The sequence below is a fragment of the Patagioenas fasciata genome, chromosome 4 (assembly GCF_037038585.1).
Source record: "Patagioenas fasciata isolate bPatFas1 chromosome 4, bPatFas1.hap1, whole genome shotgun sequence".
In the NCBI taxonomy this organism is placed as follows: domain Eukaryota; kingdom Metazoa; phylum Chordata; class Aves; order Columbiformes; family Columbidae; genus Patagioenas; species Patagioenas fasciata.
Window position 1 is genome coordinate 44,879,810 of NC_092523.1, and position 23,693 is coordinate 44,903,502.

The 23,693-nt window shown below is 37.2% G+C and overlaps 2 protein-coding genes across 5 annotated transcripts in view; one reads left to right on the top strand and one right to left on the bottom strand.

Annotated features, from left to right (window-relative positions):
• Positions 1 to 138: 138 nt before the first annotated feature.
• C4H4orf46 (chromosome 4 C4orf46 homolog) lies at positions 139 to 1,659 on the top strand. Its single transcript, XM_065837086.2, is given in 3 exon segments — positions 139 to 243; positions 245 to 463; positions 563 to 1,659. Coding segments are annotated over 3 exon segments (465 nt in total). The 5' UTR covers positions 139 to 153; the 3' UTR covers positions 719 to 1,659.
• A 330-nt stretch (positions 1,660 to 1,989) lies between these two features.
• The window catches only part of RXFP1 (relaxin family peptide receptor 1), a 44,865-nt gene continuing 23,161 nt past the window's right edge, over positions 1,990 to 23,693 (bottom strand). The window contains exons 3-19 of one of the 4 annotated variants that reach the window (XM_065837084.2): positions 20,168 to 20,272; positions 19,239 to 19,344; positions 17,897 to 17,968; positions 16,222 to 16,293; positions 15,398 to 15,469; positions 14,505 to 14,576; positions 13,652 to 13,726; positions 13,328 to 13,399; positions 12,383 to 12,454; positions 11,481 to 11,552; positions 10,186 to 10,257; positions 8,559 to 8,630; positions 8,100 to 8,329; positions 6,441 to 6,851; positions 5,697 to 5,915; positions 3,632 to 3,775; positions 1,990 to 2,783 (exon numbers count right to left, since the gene is read on the bottom strand). In XM_065837084.2, the coding sequence (XP_065693156.2) occupies positions 2,659 to 2,783; positions 3,632 to 3,775; positions 5,697 to 5,915; positions 6,441 to 6,851; positions 8,100 to 8,329; positions 8,559 to 8,630; positions 10,186 to 10,257; positions 11,481 to 11,552; positions 12,383 to 12,454; positions 13,328 to 13,399; positions 13,652 to 13,726; positions 14,505 to 14,576; positions 15,398 to 15,469; positions 16,222 to 16,293; positions 17,897 to 17,968; positions 19,239 to 19,344; positions 20,168 to 20,272 (2,063 nt within the window). In that variant the 3' untranslated portion in view covers positions 1,990 to 2,658. Of the gene's footprint in view, positions 2,784 to 3,213; positions 3,776 to 5,696; positions 5,916 to 6,440; positions 6,852 to 8,099; positions 8,330 to 8,558; positions 8,631 to 10,185; positions 10,258 to 11,480; positions 11,553 to 12,382; positions 12,455 to 13,327; positions 13,400 to 13,651; positions 13,727 to 14,504; positions 14,577 to 15,397; positions 15,470 to 16,221; positions 16,294 to 17,896; positions 17,969 to 19,238; positions 19,345 to 19,548; positions 20,121 to 20,167; positions 20,273 to 23,693 lie in introns of those variants that run through there. The other 3 variants (XM_071807752.1, XM_065837083.2, XM_071807753.1) reach the window with 3 other exon arrangements.

Genomic DNA, 23,693 nt, shown 5'->3' on the forward strand with positions numbered 1-23,693 from the left:
CAAGACCCGCCTCAGCTTCTCTCGCTGGACAACGGCTGAGCCGGTACGAACCGAGTCGCTCGTCTAATATTCAAAGGGAGACGCCGCGAGGAAGCAGGGAGGTGGGCTGGGCCCCTGCGGGGCAGCGCTGCAGGCGGGACCGCAGCTCCGCTGATGCCGCGACTACAACTCCCGGCGTGCAGCGCGGCGCCCGCGGCCCTCGCTCCTCGCTGGAGGGCGGTGACGTACCGGTGCATGTCGGGACGCGGGGGGCGGGGCGGGGCCGGGTGCGGGTGGGCGGGGCCGCAGAACGGAGCGGGACATGGCCGAGGCGGGGCCGCCACCGCCCGCGGCGGTGCCCGAGGGTTCGCCCGGCGCTGGGCCTCGGAGGACCCGCCGTGGAAGCGAAGGGTCGCGGCCGCCGGAGCTACAGGCTGGCGACGCGCGGGAGCTGCTGGAGGAGGTGGAGATGCAGATTGGCGACGTGAGTGTCGGCGTGGCGGGCGGGCGGGGTCCCCTCACCGAGAGCGCCTGGGGGGCCGGTGGGCGTCGGCGACCCCCAAACTCTGTGCTGTTCTTCCAGGCCGCCTTCTCGCTGGCGAAGGTCCTGGAGGCGACGTCGGCCGTGTCGGCCCAAGTGGAGGAACTCGCCACCAAGTGCTCGGAGAACGCCCGGTTCCTCAGAACATGGCGGGACCTGCTGCGGGAGGGGTACGAGTCCCTGAAGCCCAGCGGCTGAGCTCCTGTCGGACCGGAGAGCGGGCTTTTCTTCCCAGTCACCCTTTCTGGAGAGTTCACGTGGGTTTTTGTTTTCCTTCAGCAGCTCCCCGTGCGCACAGAGTTCTTTCAGATATACTTGATGACTCGTATGGATGTTGTGTGTAAGTCAGCGAGCAACATGACTTTGTTTAGGGAATAATTTGTGACTTTTAGGCTCTTCTGTTATATGTTAGTATGTGTGGTATGTCCAGAACTCATTACTGGTGAGGAAGTGGTGTCCTGGGAGGTGTTGTCAGCCCTCCTTTTCAAGAGCTGTCACCTGTGGAAACCCTGCCAACTCCAGAGAAACTTGCTGAACTAACTTCAGTTTTTCTCTATGCACACTTTTTCTTCGTATTGAGGACGGGATAATATGGCAAGTCGTGGCTTATTTACAAGGTTTAGATAAGCCCCATATCTCAAACCTTACTATTCTTTGCAGTATTGCAGTATATTTCTATGAAGCTACAGATTTTTTGCAAGATATTCAAGACAGTTTCACACTGTCTTTTGTTGTAATGAAGTGCCTTATGATGGATCGTATATCTCTGCATGGTATAAGTTTGACTGTATTGTTTACTGATAGGATGGATTATTTTGAACTGTGAGTAAAAACTTCCATCAGTTAGAAGAAAAATCTGTGAAATGCATTTTCCGTTTTCTCAGGAGGCACATTAGAGCTTTTCCGGTATTTGGTCCTGTTTTATATCTTTGCCTTAAACAGTTACTAGTTAGTTAGTCTAGAAGTTGCTGGTAACAGCCAAGATCGCTAATTGTCATAAATAGCTGTACTGAAATTCCTGTACCTTTACCAGAGCACTGTGAAAAAAAGTAATGCTGAAATGCAACGGTAGGCTGCAGGAGACTGTGGTTGTACCATGATTTATTAGTCAGCCTTATTTTTACTAGTAGAAGGACCTTTTAAAAAACAAGCTGTAGTTTTCCTATCAAAACAATAAAGATGTTACAAAAAACTCTGAAATAATGAATATTCTTCTGTTATTCGTAGGAACAAAGATGACATTGAATATATTCTTCAGTGAAAAACAGAAGTAATGGTAGAGATAGACATCCTTGCATATGTCATCAAAAGCATTTACAGTTATTGAGAAGGCTTGACCCCTCCAAGTACACAAGTTCTATTAAATGGAGTTCTAATTGCCCCAATTAAAGGCAAACCACGTGGCAGGATTTCACTTACTGTTTCTATCCCTGCAACTTAAAATGTTACTAAGCAGCTTGGAAAAGTAATTGTTTTGTTCAGCAGATAATATTTTATTTCAATAAAACATACAATAGTGGAAACACGATGTTTAACAATCTTCAATTTCAAGATAATTCAAAGTTCTGTAAACAGTTGAAGTGTGAGTCACACTTCTTAAAATTCTACTTCTTATGCTGTTAAGAAGCTAAGTGCAAACATTGGAAGTGTCTTTTAACTTCATTTGTAAAGGCTTCAAATCATCAAAGCAAAAGAAGCATTTCTTTTACCTTTCTGGTCTTCTAGGCCATCGGACTGTGAGTATGGTACTGAAAGAGCTAGGTAAGTCATAGTAATTTGTAACAGAAAATATTTTCTTCAGTAAACATATGCAAAAGAACTGCCTCTAGAGGATTGTTTCAGATGGAATATTTATTTATTTATTTATTTGGTTTTTTTACCCTTGTAATGCTGGGAAGTGAAGTAATGCCCCCAAAAGTGCTGAATGGCTGTGCTCCTTATTTTAACTGTAATGCATCCAATCAGATGCACAAGGTGACTAAAAGTAGATGTCACAACACTTATTAGGCCTGATAGTCTTCTATTTGGCTGTCTCCCGTTATTCCATGTTCAGAGATAAACATCTTCAGACTGAAACTGGTTGAAGTCTGCAAGCTGTGGGGAGCTACTTATGGTATCTCATAAAGATTTTAGGATAGTCAGCCCAGTCTTTCCAGGGAAGGATCTTCTTCTGAAGTGGAAACTTCCACTAGCCAGGGCACTTGGTTGAGAAAAAACCCTTTCTCTTCCCCTCCAGCTCCCTTTCCCACAGTTCTTGTTCTGCCTGAATTAGAACAATAATTACACTTCCAGAATTGTTTTCACATGAGTGAAAGAGTTGGTAAATTTTTAAAAGGAATACAAATTTCACTTGTTTGGCTTTGACAAACACAATAAACTGCTCTAATTATGAAATCTAAATATTTTTCTTAGGGCTATTGCTCCCTAGAGGTTTTCAGAACTGATACAGCCTAAATAGAGCCAATCAGAAATTCTGAGGAGAAAAAAATTTGTAATGAGGAAACCAATCAACTCTTAAAACTTCAGCTGTTAAAAGGGAGGTGTGTTGTGGGTGTTTTTGTTTGTTTTTAGGTTTAATGAAAATAACCTTTTTTTCCCCTAAAGTTAGATGATTTTGAAAAATTCTGCTTTCAGGGTGAGATGTTTTAAATGACTCTTTTTTTTTTTTTTTTTTTTCCCCCCCCACACTCCTGGGAGGAAAAAATCAAACTACTGACTTCTCATTCTGATCTAGGATGAGCTGTCAAAACGTCAGGTACCATTGTGAGATGGTAAAATTGTCGTTGTGTCAGTTCTACCAGCAAGCAGACACTGCTCCCCCTTCTTCATGCTCTGGTTCAGGTGAGCCCATGTGTCAATACCTCCCTTTTTTTTTTACTTGTTGCTGTGAAGCAGTGAGCCCACAGGTATGAAGCTAACAGTGCAGATGTCACCGTGAGGATCCAAAATATGTTTATGTATAGGAATTTAGTCTTGTTGACTGTGTAGTCACCGAAGCATCAGAGGAGTCTGTACAAAGCACCGGCTTTGTTAGCTTTGGTGCGATTTCATGCATTGGCCACATCTCTACCCAAATTAATGATGGACCGTACATTTTCTGATTGCCTTTACCTCTTTTGGATCTTCTTTGTCTGTAGTTATACCAAACCTGATGAATCATTTCTTTGAAAGGTCGTGTAGTCAAAGTGTAGAGAAGAGGATTCAAAGCACTATTTATTGGCAGTATAAAAATGACCACCCAGGAAGTTATGGTACCTTAGGGAGGGAAAAAAGAAAGGAAGCTGTAATTTGCATTCCAGCATTTGTATCTGTTAATTAATGCAAGCATTTGGTGCCTGTGGAGCACACCTTCCTGGAGAGGGGGGTGGCTGTGCGCTCCGAGGCTGAGTTCATGTCACAACATGTACTTTCCTTGCTCTTCTCATTGTTACACTTACACTGCCCGCTTAACTCCATCTGTTTCCAGGACTCCCTGCAAAGCTCAGCGTTTTTCACTCTCCCAGTAGTCCCATTTAGCTCTCTTACTTTTTCTGCACCATAACTCCCTGTTTGTCCTGGCATGCTTTTTGTTCTGCCTGAGCCCCATTTTCTTGCCTCAAAACTCTTTGTCGCTGCTTTGCTCCCTATCTCTTCCTGTGATCTCTGGTCTCCACCCTCTTCACCTAACTAGTGACACCTAATCCTAACGATGTCCCTGATGTCCTGTCCTCCCACAAAGCAGTATCCTCCTGTCCCCCCAGAGGATGGTTTTCTTTTCTGCACCAGGACTTCTCCATTCTTCTCCCTGCAAAGTCCATTGTACACATCCTCCTTATTTCCTACTTGCCCTGTTGGGAAGAGTTTCTGTGTTCACACTCTTCCCTTCTGAAGGTTTCCTGCTCTCGGGCCTATATTGGGGTCTGTGTGCGTTTTTCCAGCACCTCTGAGAGGCTGGCAGAGAAGGGACAGGATTAAAATGCTGAAAGATGTCAGTGAGTGTGTTCCATTGCGTTGTTTGATTTATAAAATAATTACAGAACTGTTCCAAGTGGTACAAAAAAGCTTGATTCACACCTGTTCCTATTGATGCCCATAAAGTTGTCTCCAGTTTGGGAAACAAACAGATGCTTAGTTCAAAAGCTGTCACAGTGTATCCCCAAAGAAAAAGAAACGCCAACAAACGGGGTTTAAAACTTCTGTAAACTTAGACAACTATCTATGATGTCTTTAATGTTATGAAGTGAGATATCACTGTTTAATCTGGTTTATCTAATGCTGAACATTCATTTGCTGAACCTAAGATCACCCTGCTGTTCAGCAAGATTTCTTCAAGGTTTATTGACTCAGAATATATCTGCTTCTATTTTTCACAATATTTTATTTAAAATTTCTTGGATGGTTTTATAACTTCCTGAAGAAGCGTTTTAGAAGATTTAAAGTAACAGAAATTATTTGACATAATCAATGCAACTTTCTTCCCAACACTCCTGATCAGCACATACGACAAAATCCTCTGAGCTAAAATATTTTCTCACCAATGTAGTATCTGAATATTGAGTCTGAATCCGCTGTTGCTGATAGTACTGTTCATGTTAACATGTTCTTTCTAACAGGGTTTACAAGCCCTACATAAAGAGGCTTTTTTTTTTTTTAATTGCAAGGAGAAGGTAAAAAATAAGGTGCAGTTTTTAATTTTGTAGTTTTATATTCATAGCATAAAGAAGGTAAACGGAGCTTTATATAACTTAATGTTTTGAAATATAAGTACCAGTTTGTAAAAGAAACTTATTTCAGGATAACTATATTATCAAATCAAGATAGGAAACATTGTTATGTCCTGAGCCATATTTAGGCAACAGAACAAGCAAAAGCCAAAAGATGAGAAAAGCCGATGCAATTCAGCCTTGGTTTTCAAATATATATTGTATATTTTATAGATACTCTATGGAGACAGACTTGAACAATTAAATTTTGGGACTTTTTTTGCTAGCTTAAAGGCAACTAGTCTTTGATGATTATAGTAATAATAATTATAGTTCAATTAAGTAGTAAAACTATATAGTTCAATATATATTGTGTGATATAAAGTTCATTATAGTTATATAGTTCTATACATTAAATTCCTTTTCTTCTGAAGTAGCAACAACACTGTTTATACAGACACAGCTGAAGCAGCCTCACAAAACAAAGGACATACCTGGTATTTCTACTTGGAGTAAAGAAAGGAGTTTCAAAATAAAAATGGGTATCCAACACAGTGCATCAGTAAATACAATGAAGAAAAAGCGTTTGGCAAGGATCATCTCTTTTTTAATATGATTCCGAATTTCGGTAGCTGTAATAGCTGTTTGGTGAACGCTGTAGAACATACTCCCATATGAAAACACAATGATGATAAAAGCTGCCAAGTTGACACCTGTTTAAGAAGTTAAAATTAGTTATAATTTCACAACATAATGGAAGTTCCACACCACCTATTTACAGGCTGGGTAGTGAAGAAAAATGTTTAATCTAAACTGCTAGGCCTGTACAATTAAATGTCCAGAAGATCTGGGTCTGTCTTCACCTGAACACTGAATTTTTGCCTCTACTCAGGTGTTTATTTCATTCATTGACACCTGACAAATGGCTTCCATCTGATCCAAACTATTAATACGTAGTTTTCTTCCGGATTTACCATTGCTCTACTTCCCTGACAAAGTCTGTTCATTCAGGAATGTAATGGTCATTAACTTCTTTTTACTTTCTCAGCCCTTCATGCATTTATAGATATGTAAGTCCATATGTAACATGGTAAAACATTCAGGTTGGAAAAAGCATTTTCGTACTAACTAGAGCATCTGAATACAAGGTGTGAACATCACAGCAAAGCTACCTTATTTGTTTGAAAATTAAGTTCATTTGCAGCTCTAATCATTTATGAAGAAGAAATGCAACTTACCTAAAAAAATGACAACAGAATAAATCTGACTTCCTGAACTTTCTGACTGTTCTGAGTGAAGAGGAAAACAGACGCCATTGGTGCCATAGTAGTTCCTGAAAAATTCCTTGTTGCTCAGCGGGATAAAAGCAACAGCAAACCCAATTATCCAGATAAGAACCAAAATGGAAATTGTCCTGCATTTTCTGGGCTTCAAACACCTAAAAGGATAAACTATGCAGATGTATTTTTCCAAAGTCAGGTAAGTCAACAGTAAGACTGACACCTCTGTAGACAGAATAGCCAGCGATCCCACCAATTGACAATGAATACTGTCCATCCACAACTGAGCGTGCTTGTTGTATTCGCCGCGATATTTAAGATCAAAAGCTCCAATCACAAATAAATATATTCCCATCAGACAGTCAGCACCTGTGGGCACAGTGCTTAACATCATTATTTACACATCTGAATTTCCCATTCTCTGTGCATATGTATATTGGAAAGCAGATACACACGTGTATATATGAGTACATATTAATATTTACAAGTTGGCTAATATATAGATATAAAATCAATATTACAGTTATAATGTTGTGAATTACAATTAATGCAGTATAATTCGATTTTATTCCTCCTTTTTTTTTTTTTATTCTAATTTTTCATTTACGCTGTCTGTGTTTCACACTTTTTTCCAACCTGATTTTTTTGAAGAGAAAGATATGGCTTAATTTATAGGATTATTCTGCAACCCATTTTTTATCAGGTCTTATTTGTTTTGATATTGACATTTGGCTTAAGATAATTTGCTTTGAAAAGGAGGGCATCTTTGCTGCATTCAAAGTTTAGTTTTGGATTGTCTACTTTATGCTAGTTTAAAACTGCTGTGCACAGTCTTCTGAAACTAGGAAGTGAAGAGGAGATGTCAACATAGAGCTGAAGACTTCTCGGTGTTTCAGCTGTAAGTTTTGTGTGGGGTTTAGACTGTTCCCATGGTTAAGCCACAGACTTTAAAAATCACTGACATTTTCTCTATTTAGAAACCTTACAATCATTTTATACACTGTTGACAATTACTTTTCAAAACGCAACTAATTGCATCTGTGAAATGCTTGTAGACTATGCTGTGTTGAGACAGGGTACTTGAGATTATGGTGACTGTACTGCCATATAGTTTATCCATAAACCTGTCTTGCTTTTAAGACTAAAATAAAAATTAAAGTACTCTAATTCTTAATATCGGGGAACTAGAAGGGATTGGTTTTCTATATTTGCATAAGTAATCTTTTGCTCATACAAAAATAGCATAACTGTCTTGGACATAATGTTTACACACAGAAATTGCTGTTTACCTAAAATTGCATAGTAAAATTTAGGTTTATGTGTCTTTGAAAAATTTGGAATTGTATTTTTTCTTTCTGAAGAAGGTGGGAATTCGACACAATACCTGCAGCATTAAAATAAAACATGAAACCTCTGCAGTTTATCAGCTGCCAGAGAGACCTCCTGATGCATAAGGTACACAGCATTCTGTATTGTCTTTCACAACAGCATGAAAGTTTAGTTAATCCAGTGCTGGAAATAAGTTACTATAATAATAAATATATAATATATAATAACAAATATCATAGATGCTATGAGCAGACTAAATGAATATTCTTTTGTGCATGAATTACTCACAGCAGAGAGACATTATTGAGATGGCGTGGAGTTTATTCTCCGATCTGATGTAAGGCCTCATGCAGATGACAAAAATATTCCCAAAGCAGGTGATAGCAGATACAACCCAGACAAACACTCTCTGTATGATGCTGGCCAAGAGATTCTCAAGGGATGAAATCCCATCAGTATTGGGCTTACAGCTGCGCACATGAGGGGCGTATCCACAATACTGGAATTTCTTAAAATATCTGGTTGTGAGAAAGAAAAATAGATGAGAGATTCTCTTTTAGTTACCAGAATATCACATCTGCCTAGTAACTACTCAGATACTCTGAAAGAAGAAAAATTAATTAAAAACTGTAGAAATTTGACAAGTGCTCACCTGCTGCTTTTCATACACTTTTGTTTCCAATTATCCAGTATTCTGTAAATTGTAAAATTCAGACAAAAGAAAGCCAACTGGAATAATCTACTTACATGTGGGAAAGGTTTCTCAGGGGTCTGAACATTCTCCTCTGGATATTTGCAATTTCAATGTCCTCCAAGCTGCTGTAAACAATATAGTCTCAGTAAAAGGTCATGGAAAGTCAGTAGTAAAAGAGCAAATTTTATGAGCATTTTCTTGTGCTTCTGTGATGACAGGGAACTAGAGATGAACTTTAATTGCATCTAATCTGTCATTCCTTTGAAAATTGAACGAAAGTCTGTATAAAAGCTAAAGTGGAATAAAATAAATGGCAGTTAATTTTAATAAACTTGTTCTTCCAAAATCACAAAGAAGGCTCTTTTTGTGCTCTCAGCAGCCAATCTGTGTGTATTATGTTGCCCCTCCAAAATATCGTTCTACTGATGTTCTTTCGTCATCTCCTGGAAAATAACAACTTCCAATAGTGATATCTTACCTCTCTTCTGACTTTTATCTGGGGGAGAACTTTACTAGACAAACCACTGCAGGAATTCAGTCTTCCTTGTGCCAAGAGCAGCACAAAACCAGAATGCAGAACATGGCATGGAAAGGAAGATCCTGGCTTTCTTGTGACACATAGATAGGATTTTTTAAAAAATATATTGAAAACAACATTATTACTTCCCCTGAAAGTGCTAGATCAGTAAAGTTGTTCTTTTAGAACTTCAGTTTCTATGTTCTTCCAGTCCATCCCATCCGCTGGTTAGATGTACAACCGGTCAGAGGTCTTTGGTTCTCCTTGTGGGGAGCCTTATTTGAATTCTTTGTTCAATACTTTGAATGCAATATTCATGTGAGTTTTGAGCACATTTAGGCAAAACTGGAGAAAAGTACCAGTCATACTGGTTAGTTACTGTGGGCTGGTGGGCAGTTTGGTTAGGAGACAAGAAAAAAAGCCCACAATATGGAAGTGTGTGCTCTACCAAACTGCATGTTGCAGGTGTGCAGTGGTCTGTGAAGATGTACGTAAATCTACCACAGGATAATTTCAGATTAGCCAGACTGTCACTGCACCATCATGCAGTTTCAGGAAGAGCTCTGCTGGCAGAGTTGGAGTTAGAGCTGCTGTGTTAGTGCACCCACTAAAATGCCCCCTAAATTCTTCAAAAAATTCGTAAAAGTCCCACTTCCCTCTGACATGGCAGTTGAATTGTACTTGGTTTACATTATTATTTTCATGGTGTTTGCAGTAGAGTCTCTAAGGATGGAAATATGTCCCCAAACTTGTACATATACCAAATTCCTTTATAATTCCTGTCTCTGCCTATTCTAATGGTACATCCCATGGTGTTAATAGCCCCAACTGGACCTTGCATGACTCTGAAGTCCTGTGAACAAATTGTGCAAGGTCGAATGAGGGTTGCATTAATCTTGTTCTGTAATAGCAGAAGAGACAATGTCCTTTTCTACACTCTCTTTTTGTTGGAAAAATTTCCATTATGAAACTGGTGTTTTCAGGAAGGAAAATTTGAGTATTGCAAGTAATTATTTTCCAGGCTCAAATTGTTGAGGATCATCAACATAACTATAAGCTATTTCAAGGGCGATTTCTTAACATACTCTGGATCACATCCTTCTGAAAGTGATGCACATAATCACAAAGAAAATATAGCTAAAATATAAAAACTTGATACTTACAGGGATTTGAGTTTAATTAGAAAATCAAACTGATCTATTTGTATTTTCTTGATGGGATTGTAAGAAAGGTTCCTGTAAATACAACAGAGATGGTAAGTAGCTTTGTACATCTTCCTTACAGCTTGTTCTAGAAGTAAACTCAAACTACATAACCCATTTGCTTTCCCAGTGCTGGAGGAATGACTTGTACAGCTGGCAGTTCCAGCTGCAAATGGTAACTTTCATGTAGCGTTATTCAGCTTGCTCAGCCGGTGGAAAGTGTGGCTTGATGCTTCAGAAGCATCCAATTGCCACGTACACACACACACAACTGCCTCCCCCAACCTGATGCTTAAAGGTTTTGACCATAGAAGTATTTAGTTATTAAACTTCCTGGACTTGTCTTTCAAGTAAAAGAAGCCAGCAGAGCTGCATGTATTTAGAAATAAACTACAATTGGATTTGCTAGTTGCTAAAATCTGTTTTTTCATAATCATTCCTGTGAGTTCAAGAGACAGAGGCAGTGGAATATAATAACAGACATTAGCATTAGATACTGTCGCTCTGTGCAAGAGTATTTTTAGGTACATCCCATTTTCTTCTCCCTATAACTTTTATTTATGTTTTCATTTTGATATTGTAATAAAAATGCAGCTGTACACACTTGGTTTCCCCAATATATTGTGATGGATCCCAAAGATGCTGGAAAAGTACAAAAATAGTCTATTCTAGATACTACCTCCTCTCCTCCAGAGAGGTCTTCAATTTTGTTATTAATGCCTCCTTCAGCTTATGTGAGAAAGATTGGGACTTTCCAGCAGCAGCATTTGAGACTTTCCCTATACACATGTCACAGAAAAAAGGAGAGACTGACTTTTTGGTTTTATAATATCTTATGCTTTTTTGGAACCCTTTCACAGGAAAAAAACAGTTGCAAACAAGTCATCTGTATGATGCTCTTACATGTTTATGATCTCTCTTCAGAGCCAAATCTTGATATTACATTAAACATTCCCATCAAATTATTAATTCCTCATGATATAGCTAGCATTTTATATATATTAACAAGATCTAGAAAAAGGTAAAATTTGAACTTGCTGTCTTTTGGGACAAGAAAATACACATCTTTTACAAAACTATTCCAGGCAATATGTTATACAGAATTACTTTTGGGACAAATATTTTGTGGGCAGAGCTTAAATGAAGCATACAAACAAAGGTGCTCTTTTCTTTCCCAGTATTCATGACTGAAAGCATCATATCAAATGAGTAATATACAGATATATATAATAGTAATAATAATCAAGAATCCTTACAGTTGTGAAAGCTCCTTTAGATCCTTAAATATATATGGAGGAAGAGATTCAATCTTGTTGCTAGCCAGATCTCTGCAGAAACAGCCACAGGTAGGATATAGTAAGTTCTTACTAGGCTCAGTAATTTTATGCAACAGTTTTGCAATTTCAAGATATGCAGTTTTATTCTATTGGCCAAATAAGATATTATTTATTATGTAGTTTACCAGAAACTTGGACTATAAAAGAATGCTGTTAAAACAAGGTGATAACATAGATACATCAGATCTCTCTTTGCTAGTCCAGATATGCAATTAGAAACATATTTATTGTTTTATTTACATCAAGAAGAATGTAAAATACCCTTAACTTGGGTTGTAGGAGTTTGGAAATAAAGAAAAGATATTGTTTTGTGATGGGAATTCTTTCATATGGGCTAACCAGCACATCTTTCCCTTAGTTCTTCTCTCTGCCTTGCTCCTTATTTTCACAGAACACAAATCCTGGTAACTGTGGACGAAAGAGCAAAGGTCTCCATCTGACTGAAGCTGGTAAAGTGGTCTAAAAGATACTGAAGGCAAACACGCACCTAGACTGTGGTGATGTAAGATTAATATTATTCCGTTTAGGGAACATAACGATCTCATGAGCAAAACTCAACATTATTGATACAGGGTATGTACAGCATGTTTCAAAGAGATGTGCCCAATTTCAAAGTAATTTCAATTTGAAATTGGGTATATCTTTTTGAAACAACCTGTATTTTATAGATGCTTTCTTCCCTGGGAAATACATAGAAAAACTTGAAGATGGATGCTATTTCCAGATAATTTTATGTGAAATAGAACTTATGATAAGTGATATTTTCAATGTAAATTATGAAACTTTGTGACTTGTTGTACAAGTAAGAGAAGTCTACTCACAGTTCATCTAGCATATGGAGAGAAGAAAAACTGTTTTCATGTAAAGAGATGATTTTATTTTGTCTCATCACCCTGAAAAAATCAAACAAACATGTTGCTGCTTCTTGACATCTATCTGGTTTTGAAGAAAACTTTTTATAAACTTTTAAAATTCTCTGTTCTCTGCATCTTAAAATATTTGCCCAATTCAGTTAACAAGCTAATTGGATCTTGAAACTTAATATTTTACCACTTGATAAATAACTTTTGTTGCCTATACACACATGTAATTGTGCATGTTTATATATATATCCATAGGAGGCTGGTATAAATGGACTGAGAGCAGGAGGAAGATTAAGTGGGCTGTAAAGCTTTTCAGCCACAGGCGTGTGGATGTGCAACTTCTCCTTTGCCTGTGTTTCATCTCCCACTGAGCTTGCTCCTTAAATGAGCTACCTGGATTTTAAAAGCAAAGAGAAATCCAAGAGTATGGGTACTGCACAAGTGTTAAAAATTGAAAGTAACAGGTACCATGTAGCCTACTAATCTATCAAGTGGAAGAGATTTTCTGAAGCTGATTATGTCACGACTGAAGAAACGTTTGGGAAAATTTTAAAATCAGCCATCCAATCAAACTCTTCAAAATGAAGAAACAAGCTATGTATTTTGTACATTTGCTGCTTTTTATTATGAGATTTTTTGCTTCCTTTTGCAAGTAAAAATGTATAATGAAAATTCTTAAACCAAAACATCAATCAAAATTGTTTCAGTGAACTTCAGTTGCATACATCAATGCTGAACTTTGCTATAAATGCGAACAGTGGTTATTCTGTATGGTGCTTATTTAAAAGCAGTCATTTTAATTGAATCTGCTTGAGATCTAAATAACCATGATACTCAGGAAACTGTTGACTGTTCAGCACAAACATATCTCACTCTGACTGACTAACATATCCTATTACTTACAGGACAGTTAGAGTGTTGCAGGAGATGAAAGTGACATTTCTTAGATGATGGATATGGTTGCCTTCAAGGTCCCTGGTGTGTAGAAACAAAGCATCAGTCACTGAAAATAAATTCAGGCAGGTATTCTAAGGTAATTAAAGAAAAATACTATCAGAAGTTAATGACTGCACAAGAAAGAGTGGGAACAAGACATCTAATATAGCTGTACATCTAGTTGATGACTCCAGGTCATCAACCCTGCATGCCACATTAGAAAAAGTAGTTCAGAAGTGCCATATAAAGACAGCAAACCAATATTTCTCTAGTGAAATAAGGCAGACTTACAACCAGTTTAGTCTTGGCATATATTGGCACAGAGGTTTATCAGGCAAATGAGTAAGAGAATTATTCATCATCTCTCTGAAAAACAAAAAAAAATAGGTGAATAGATGGCTATATTTGCCAAAAATTACATTATAAAAAAATTCTCGTCTCTTATGTTTGTACTTTTGAAAAAAGGCAGCAAAGCCTAATGTGTTTCTCAGAGTCCTGGAGGTAGTATTTTCTTAAACTTCTGCGTATTTTCCCCATGACATTCTGTGGAGCAGTATTTTATCCTTAACTTGTTAATTACCACGTAAAAGGGAGATGTTCACTTCATTCACTTCACTTTCACTTATTTTTAAATAGAACATAACAAGCCAATACAAGCATTTTGACTAATCTGTCATAACACACAACTTCTATCGGTGATGGAAGAAGTGGAACATGGAGGGAGGTTTCTCTCAGGGCTGCGAGGGAAGGGATCCCTTGTCTTTGGGGCTGGAGAGGGCAGTAGCAGACTGTGGACAGGCTCTCGGGAAGAGAAGCTGGGGGCAGGAGTTTTGGGACCCCTTCCTCCTGCACCCTGGCTCTGGTGGACAACTGCCACCCATTGTTGCAGCTGCCATGGCCTTGCTTGCTCAGGCATTTTGTCTTTTTACCATTTTTCCCACCCATCTCCCTATACTTCTCCAGACAGCGCATGTCCACTGTTGCCAAAATCCTCCTACTCCATCATATCTTGCCTGCGAGTAAGAAAAAGCCACAGGTACTCTGTGGTGAGCAAGCACAATCCTTATACAAAGTTTTTAATATATATCTGCCTTTTCTGTTTTATTATTTTAAATCACACTTTCAGTTCTTATTCCATACTTACAGGAGAATAAGTGATTTGAGTCCGTAAAATGTTAATGGAGAGATCCGATTTATCCTATTATTTTCGATTATCCTATAAATTACAAGGAAACATGCATCAGATTGATAATTTCAGTCTTAAATTGAACAGATGAGAAGTAACTTACTTTGAAGTGGATTTCTTCAAATATCCATTCAAACTACTTAAAAAATTAAACACACTACTCCTTAGCAGGTCAGGGTCTTCAATGAATTAATTTCCTTCCAGGAGAATTTAATGTAAAATAAAAAGTTAACTTAGAGAATGCAATTACTTTCAACTAAGGAAAAAGTGTTTTTCCGTGAGTTTTTAAAATTCTTTGATCAAGACACTTTGAATGGATCCCCCGTGAAAATAAAGCAGCACCACCTAACAGTGTTCCAAAATGCACAGAAGAACATTAGGCATGTTATTATTTGCTTTTTTAAAAATAACTTTACTGAGTCAAAATAGTATTTCATTTCCAACTGTCTGAAAAGCAGTAAAAACCCCAATATTTCGGATTATGACAGCTGTTTTCTCTGGGACATTTCGAGCACTATTTACTGGGAAAGACCTGCCCAAAATATAATCTTTCTACTATTTGATAGTATCTGAATGATTTCATGTAATAATTTTTAACAAGCAATTGCTAATAAACACTATTTAGTGTTGTAAAAGTCATCAGTCATTTGAACCATTACGACTCAAGAGCTAATTTCTGGTCTCGCCAAAGTCAATTGGATTTTTACCTCACACAGTGTGACAGGAATTCTTCCTTAGTTATCTCATATAAAGTATTGCTATGCACAGAAATCAAAGCAATTAAAGTATTTCTTTCTCTTGCTTTAATTATTCCTTGAGAAAATAAACATACAAATAAGAAAACAACATACAGCCATTCAAGTTTGTGGAGATCTTCAAATACACCAGGCTTCAAACTGGTTATCTTGTTGTTACTCAGGTATCTAAAACAAGATCAACCAAAGATAAAGGAACAGAATGGTTAATTAGCACCAGATGCATGAAAACAAGTTTTAAGATTTTTTTTTTTTCCCCTGGTAATTTATCAGAATACTGCTGAAATTTTCATAGTGCTATTATGGTAACTTTCATGCCCTTCTTTGAGAGCAAGGCAGGACTCTCTCTAGTGAGGACAATTATGTAGAACATTCTGTCTTATCTACGAGAAAACACGACAAGCTGAATTTTATGTTTTCGCTGTGGTATATTTTAGGCCCTTCTCAGTTTCCTTCTGTGGAGCTATTCATTCCATGAATGTTCCCAGGATCCCATTCAGTCATTGTTAAGGACATTAGTCGCAAATGTAGGTACCAGAACTACGGGGAAAAAAAAAAAAAATGAGAAATTAAGAGGGAGGGCTACTATAAAAGGTCTGGGAAGGTAATAACAGCAGCTGTTATAACAGATAGTCAACCACACTCATGACGGAAAAATAAGAGGTACAACATTTTAGAATTTTCCTTTTAAAAACACTGTATCAACACTTGTATTAATATTTTCAGAGTATTTTCCTGTGAGATAAACTTTCACAGACAGCTCTTAATCTATCTTTGCTTTCTCAATCCAATCACTGAGTTAAAGCTTTGGACAATTTTGCAACTTCCCAACATTAAATCAGAGAGAGAGAAACGTCCATAGCGACTCTCAGAGTTCTTCCTGCTGCTTTTAACTGAAATATTAAAAAAGCAATACTTACAGTTTTGTCAAGTTATATAAACCTTTGAAAGCATGTTCAGATACAGCACTGATTTTATTATTCTGAAGATACCTAAGAAGATATAAAATCAATAACGATTGGTTTTTTCTAAGCAGCAAAGTCAAAACAAGCGTGAATAACTAATTAAAATCCACCACCTAAACTGAATGCATGTGTGATACTTGAAAAGAAGCTCTTAAAATAGTTACACCTTAGATTTGACAATAACCTTTTCACAGATATACCTGTAAAGACTACAAAGGTGTTTTAAAAGAAATACTGCCCCACCAGCAGATTTACAAAATCAATTCAAAGAAGCACCTTGATTTGCCTGAGATGAACAATGAAGTGGTTGTCTGGGACACCCATTTTATATCCTAAACTTGCAGTTCTCACCTGTGTGATCTGATCTTTATGTTTAGCCAGAACCCTGGCACAAGCAAAATTTTACTTCACAAGTGTCAACTTAAAATGTAGTTTTGAATTTTCTGTTTATAGTATCAGAGAATTTTCAAAATAATTTATTTTTAATATAATAAAAACATAAACCACATCTTACTAATCATTTGTCAACTTCAGAATACTATTTATTCTTCTGTTTATCTACTTCGATGAACTAATGAGTTCAAAAATATTATCAGCTGCAAATATTGAATCCTTTTCAAATAATTTAAAAGCATCATAGTGTTATTCTCTGAGTAATATTTAAGTATAAATCCTTTTAATTAAATTACAGTTAATAAAGCATCCAGATGCATTCTTGTTAAAGAGCAATAGGAAATCTAGCACTGGCTTCTACAAAATGGGTTTGTGTCAAACACTGCTCAAGGGCTTTCTGAAAATGTACAGTTATCAATCAGAAAGGTGTGAAATTAATATTAGAAACAAATGTTTTCTAAGCTATATATGGATTTTTTTTAATGAAAATTGATCTTTCACGACTTTAAGGTCATAATGGGACTTGGTTTTATGAACACAAGGTGGTGCTGCAATACAGCCCAGTTGCCATAAAAGTTAGACTTCAGTAAGTTTTCTAGGAATGTTCAGTGCCTTGAATTGGTAATGTAGGAGCCCTCCTCTAGACTTCTGCATTTAATTCTTAATTTCACTAATTCTACATAACGCAAACTTGTTAAATGCTATGATTTTTCAACAATTATATGTCATGCATCATAAAATATAACACAGTATTGTGTTGCTATAACAATTTGACTAGTTGAGGCATTATCAAATTGGTACCAGAAATAATCAGGAGTAAAACCAAGTGCCACATGAGTGAATTTCCCACAACAATCAGAAGTTTAAGTTCTCAAATGTTCATTTTGCAGAATAAAAGTATTAAGTTACTTTAATTTATTTTGGCATATTACTGTCCATTATAAACGTAACTTCATTCACACATGATGAAAGTTCAGCATTTTTTCTGGTATAAAATAGTCAATATAAAAAAATAGATATGACGAAATTATGGTTTTGCAAAGAGAGATATCTCAAATCAAGATATTTGAACCAAACAGGTTGCACAAATAGAGGAGGTGCTGAAGGGTAAGACAATACAGAATTTTGAGTGTCAACTGAAGGCTGGCACTTAGATGTTAAGTGCTGTGTATGTGAGAGGAAGGGGATGAACATTTAAGTTGCTAAATAGATATTTTAAGTTGGAGCATTCCCTTACAGATTTTTAAGGTCTTGGTATTTCTTGAAAATGTCAGCAGAAAGTTTCCTTAGCAGATTCCTCTGAAGAGACCTGTAGGAATGAATACACACAGTAAAGCTTCTCTCCTGGCTTCCTACAGTGCTGCCAATTTTGTTATTTCACACTGATAAATTAAATAAGCAACATGTAACCATCTGAATATGCTACCTCTTTTTGTCTGAATATTTGTATCTAATTAAGTAGTAAGCCAAATACTTTATCACAAAAAAAAAAAAAAATAAATAAAAAAAATCCAGGGCCCCAGAGCAACTGACAAAATAACAGCTAAATCTTAGAGTTAAAAATATTTGAGTATAAACTAAACCATAGATTTCTTTCAAATCTCACATGCATGTGTCCCTATGTCTCCATCTCCATTGGGCACTGACTCCAGTGTCCTTTCAAGACCAAAAATCATTCAGGATGTGGTTGGATTAGGAGAGTCCATCCAGAAAGCCACTTGAACCAAATCACCTCTTTTCCTAAAGCTAGAACCGGGCCATTGTTTTTGAAGTCATTGTTGACCCTGAGCCAACAGCCAGGTTAAATACCTATTTAACATTCCAGATCAGTCCTTGTTATGAAGTATTATGGTATTTGAACATGGTCCCAACAAGGAGAACCTCAGCCACATGTGAGCATCAAGCAATACCAAACGGAAAGGTCTGTACCCCTGCCCTATGGGGTAGACCCTCGTGTAAGGGCAAGTGCTGCTGCTCTCTTCTCACTGCACAGAAAATGGTCTCTCAAACAGCGATGTGCAAACTAAGGCCATTATCAACCTTTCTCTGTTCTGTTCAAAAAATTTGGCTCAGATATATGTATCTGCATGATGACCTAGCCCAGATTCAATCCTTTTAAGTAACAGCATATTCAGAGACACCAAATCAGACTAAAAAGATTTGCTCAAGCGGGTAGTTCCACTGAGTTAAAGGTTGTTGACTTAAATGGCAGGAATATAGACTAGGAATATCGTCAGGATCATAGAATAATTAAAAAAGAGTCCTGAGCATTGTGTTTTAAAAGGAAACATTTATTTTGAAGATTTCTTTTGATTTCTGAAACTGTTTCTGGCTCAAGTCACTGTTACGAACATGAAACAATCACTTCACACAGAGCCTTTTAGTTGCTTTCCTCTCCTTTTATGCAGGGAAAATCTGTATTTAAAACATTAAAGGACTTGTTAACAGAGGGACACTATACTTTCACAAGCACCAGCTGAGCCAACTGGTCATAATTATAAGGCTGTAGTCACGAAAAATTTGTAGAATTGATAGTCAAACCTGAAAAGAGCAACAGACCACTTTACTGCTCTACTTACATTATGGTTACATTTGAAGACACTGACGGGACAGCACGCAATTTGGCAGCATCACAGAAGATCTCCAGCCCTTGGCAGGTACATTCTGCTGGCACAGCACCAGCCACTGCATGAGAACAAGAACGTGGTCATGCCAAAAGGCAGGAAGGGTGGTGTGATGAAAAGTGGAGAAAAGAAAAATGGTGTAAAAGAACAGTGAGCACCAAGACAGGCATACCAGGCTGTGTTAAACAGAAATTAAGGCACTTATTTCTATGTAATTGATTTAGACCTGGGAAGACATATAAAAGGACACAAAAAATTGTGTTACCTCCTGACTTGTGTGAAGGAGCTCACAAAACCTCTTGAGCTTTAGGCTTGATATACAGGAATCTGTCACAGATTTTTTTTTTTTTTTGTGGCTCTTTTTTAGATTATTTAGTCCTCTTATATTTATTAGAATGAGCACAATCCTGTCCAAGTGAAAATGGGATAAAAATGGATCAGGAATTCTTTGCTCTCTTTGACCCCATCTCTGTGCTTTAAGTAGACAGCAGAGCCAGAAAATCTGCACAAAGGGATGAATGCCCGCAGAAGTGAAGTGGGTTTGCAAGAATAATTTGATATACAAAGAAGTGAATTTGGAGGAATGTTGCCTCCATTTTACTCTGAAAGTTGTGTGTTTCTTGGTCTTCTAATGGTATTAATTTATTCAGACAAACATTTGTATTACCCTCCTAATTGGCACACGTTTGACACTTCTCTTACAGAAAACAGATCATTGTTAATGGAACTGAAATTAGTTTCAATGCAATTGTTTGTCTGAGACGTTGAGTCTGTTTTACTATAAATGAAACTGATATATTTCTCTGTCTGATAAGCATATTTGTTGTGTGTTTCTTTCTAGGGATCTTTAGTAATAATCACAAATGGTATCTGTAATTACTTACAGCACTCAGGTGTCTTTGTCTGAAATGCATACAGAGATTTCAGCTTACTATATTTGTCCTTTGTATAATGTTTATCAAATTGCAGAGACCATCCGTTGTTGTCCTCTAATCAAAACAAAACAAAAACCACAACACAAATAGAAGATAAATTAGAATAGCAATAGAAGGTAGAAATACCTTCACTACACTCAGCTGCATCAAGTTTTATCCAAATAACATGTATTTTCCAGAACATTTCATAGACCATTAGATGGCTTTATCTTTATACAGCTGCCTAATCACGCATATATACAGGGATGACAAGCTGCATAGTAGGAACAGCTTATTATACCTTCAACAACAACATTGTCTGTGACAATTGTACCGAAAAAGTATAATATATCACTTCAGTAATTTTTGTTTGTATAGGAGTCTAAAAATGAGACCAAACCTATTTTCCTTTCTCCTTAAACATGCAGGTTTGTCACTTTGTCCAGGAAACCTCAAATGTTTACTAAGACTCCAACTACTTCTTTCAGGGGGCTGTCTCACACTGTAATTTTTTTTTCCTGAAAATCTAAATGAAGGCCAAATGCTTTTCCAGATAATGGGTGCTTTTCAAGATAATGGGTGACACGGTATAACATATTCAAGTAAATATGTTTAAGGTAACCTTAATATACATTAATAACCAAGAGTTATTCCATGTTACCAGTTTGGTCACTATGCATAGATGTCCTGGAACAGAGTGGTCTATGGCTATAAAGGTGAAAATGAAGAACAGACCTTTCAGTTCCTTCCCACAAATGGGTATTTCCAGATACAGTGGTGCAGGAAAAAACTACAGACCTGTTTCTTGGAGGTCTGTCATACATTTGTGATTTAATGATCAGGTAACTACTTCCAAAATGGACAGGAATACATACCACCACCAAAAAAAAAGCCCCTAACTTGCCTTTAAAAGCTGTGATCTGATTTTGGTTTTATTAATTGAAGTCTGGCCTCTTTTCAGTTTTAATAACACCCACACTCTTTTAGTTTAAAGTATTTCATTTAATGAATATGCCCCAGTAGCAGAAATGCTCTTTTGAATTACACTCACCAGCTGGTTGAGTCAAAGCATCAGTGATAACTGGAAGCATTACTTTGTAAGGATGCCTACTGTCGCACAACATTTATAGAACTCTGAGAATGGCTCTGTTTTGCTAGTCATTACAGTCTTAGTTTCACTTTTATGATATGCTAGCATCAGTCTTTCCCTAGCAATTTCATATGGGAATTGTTTAGTTATACTTAAATACAATTCTTTGCAGACATTTCTCTATAAATCTTTATGTTCAAGTAAGCATTACTACTATATCTATTGCCTTCAAAATAGACAGGGAGAAGAAACACCAAAACACAACATTGACTTCTTTGCAACTTTTCCCATTCTGAAACAGTGTCTCATTTTTCATGTCACATTACAACACAGTTGTTTTCTCAGCTGGGTAGGAAAATGACTTTGAAAGCATTTCCCAAAGCCTGGCTGTGGAGTGCCTAAAGATGGAGCTGTTCTGGGAGGTGCCTGCCTCTTCACTGCCTAAACTGAAAAGATGTGCCATGCATGATGATAAATAGATATTATGAAAGATTAAGTAACTTCAGGCAAACTACCTTTTAGCTAGCATTAATTCATTATGCTTAAATAGAAAAAATAAAAAATTCAAAGCAACTCAAAATCTTCACAAATTGCTCCATTGAGAGAAAAGACAGACTTGAAAAGTGACTTCACTTGAAAACCAATGTGAATTAATTTATGCTCTGCAAGGATGCCATCTTCCTACCCAGAGAAGACTTTTAAGCGTATTTTACTAACTTCCTCAAGAGCACCTAGTCTGCTCTGATCTGTTAGCAATTTTGCCAGTTTAGATCATGAAGCTGATATTCATAAAGAGCCTAATGCATTTTAGACAAAATGAAAGGTGTTGGCAAGCCTGCAGAAATATTGCTCCCACCTGTTTTAAATGCTCAGCAAAAGTTCAGTTTCAGGACTACCTGCAACATGGAACTTGTAATTGATGTAGCAATGAGAACAGATATTTGCCAAGCAGTGAGAGCCTTATAAACCTGCTGCTCTGTAGTTATGGATGTAATGGGGTTGCCCCATCACTGTTTCTGAATAGGTAACTGGACCACAACCATTGAATTTAATTTGCTAGACTGGGCCCAGCAACTGGGATCTGAAGAAACTGGTGGGAATACAATGCATGTAGCAGAAAGAAGATTTAAGGAGAAAGGAATCTTTCAGTGTGGATTTTTAAACATAAATTTGTAAAGATATGCTAAAAATGAGATTATTCTTGGAGTATAATTGTACAAAATAAATATTTTGCAGTCAGGAATTCAGTCTCAAAATATTTGTGGACTTCTTAATTTGTAATTACATTCATAGAAAATTTTGGAAAACTAACCACAGATTCTGAATATATAGTTAAAAGCCATAAATTCTAATCCTTCCGTGAGCCAAAGAACATATAAAGTATCGTTTTTCTGCATTTCCCTCCCTCTGACAATGGAGTGGATAGAGGAGATTTCATTCCACCTCGTAGTATTTTTAAAATGCTTTGCCATGTGACAAAGCACGTACAAGAGGTGACCATCACTGTAGTTCACATCTGCAGAGAAAAAGGATGAGCAGTGCCTCCTATACTGATGGGAAGGAGGGACCAGGTCACCGCAAAGGGGAAGTTCTTCAGAGTTTTCCAGGAAGTTGCGAGGCAGCTGTGTATTTTTGGGTGGCCATAAATGAGGGGGAAAAAAGGACAGAGAAAGGAGAAGATAAATAATTTTGTACTGGAAGCATTCCAGTTGTCTGAAGTTTCTGGTCAGTTCATTTGAAATAACAGGCTTTTCTCATGGCACTGGTTTTCCTGCCTTCTACTAGAAACACAAAGGCGTATCCGAATATAACAAAACAAGTTATTCAAAGTTTTCTGACCTTCAGAAAAGTTTGCTTTGAGCCAAGTTTTGTGCCCAAACCTGGGGCAGTCTTTAGTTTTATACAAACTGTTTTGTCAAATCCCAGAAGAAAGTATTGTGCAAATAATTAGTGCAACTGTTTGGTGAAGCACTCAATCCCAGAACTGTAAATCACTTTGTGATCATTTGAAGTTCATATGGTAGGTTTGTGACCTGTGTACCTCTGTCAAGATGAGGTTCTCCAAATGCTTTAAGAAATTAATGCTAATAATACTGGTCTTGAAATCCCAAATCTATCACTTGGGGGAGTACAGCTCAGATGAAAAATTACTTTTTCCTGAGCCAGTTCTAAAACAGATTATGTTGGCTGCACTTCTGTAAAAATGAGATCTGAGAAAACAAGGCATCAGCAAGTATTTACATACATGGGATAAGTGAAATAAGTAATTGTAAACAGGATTTATCTGCCCACTGGATTAAAATACTGTTCTTGCTAAAAATTGTCAATTACCGTATTTCTGATGGGAAAGAGAATGAGAAAAAGTATATTAATCCTGACAAACTACAGACATGAATAATCTGTTCA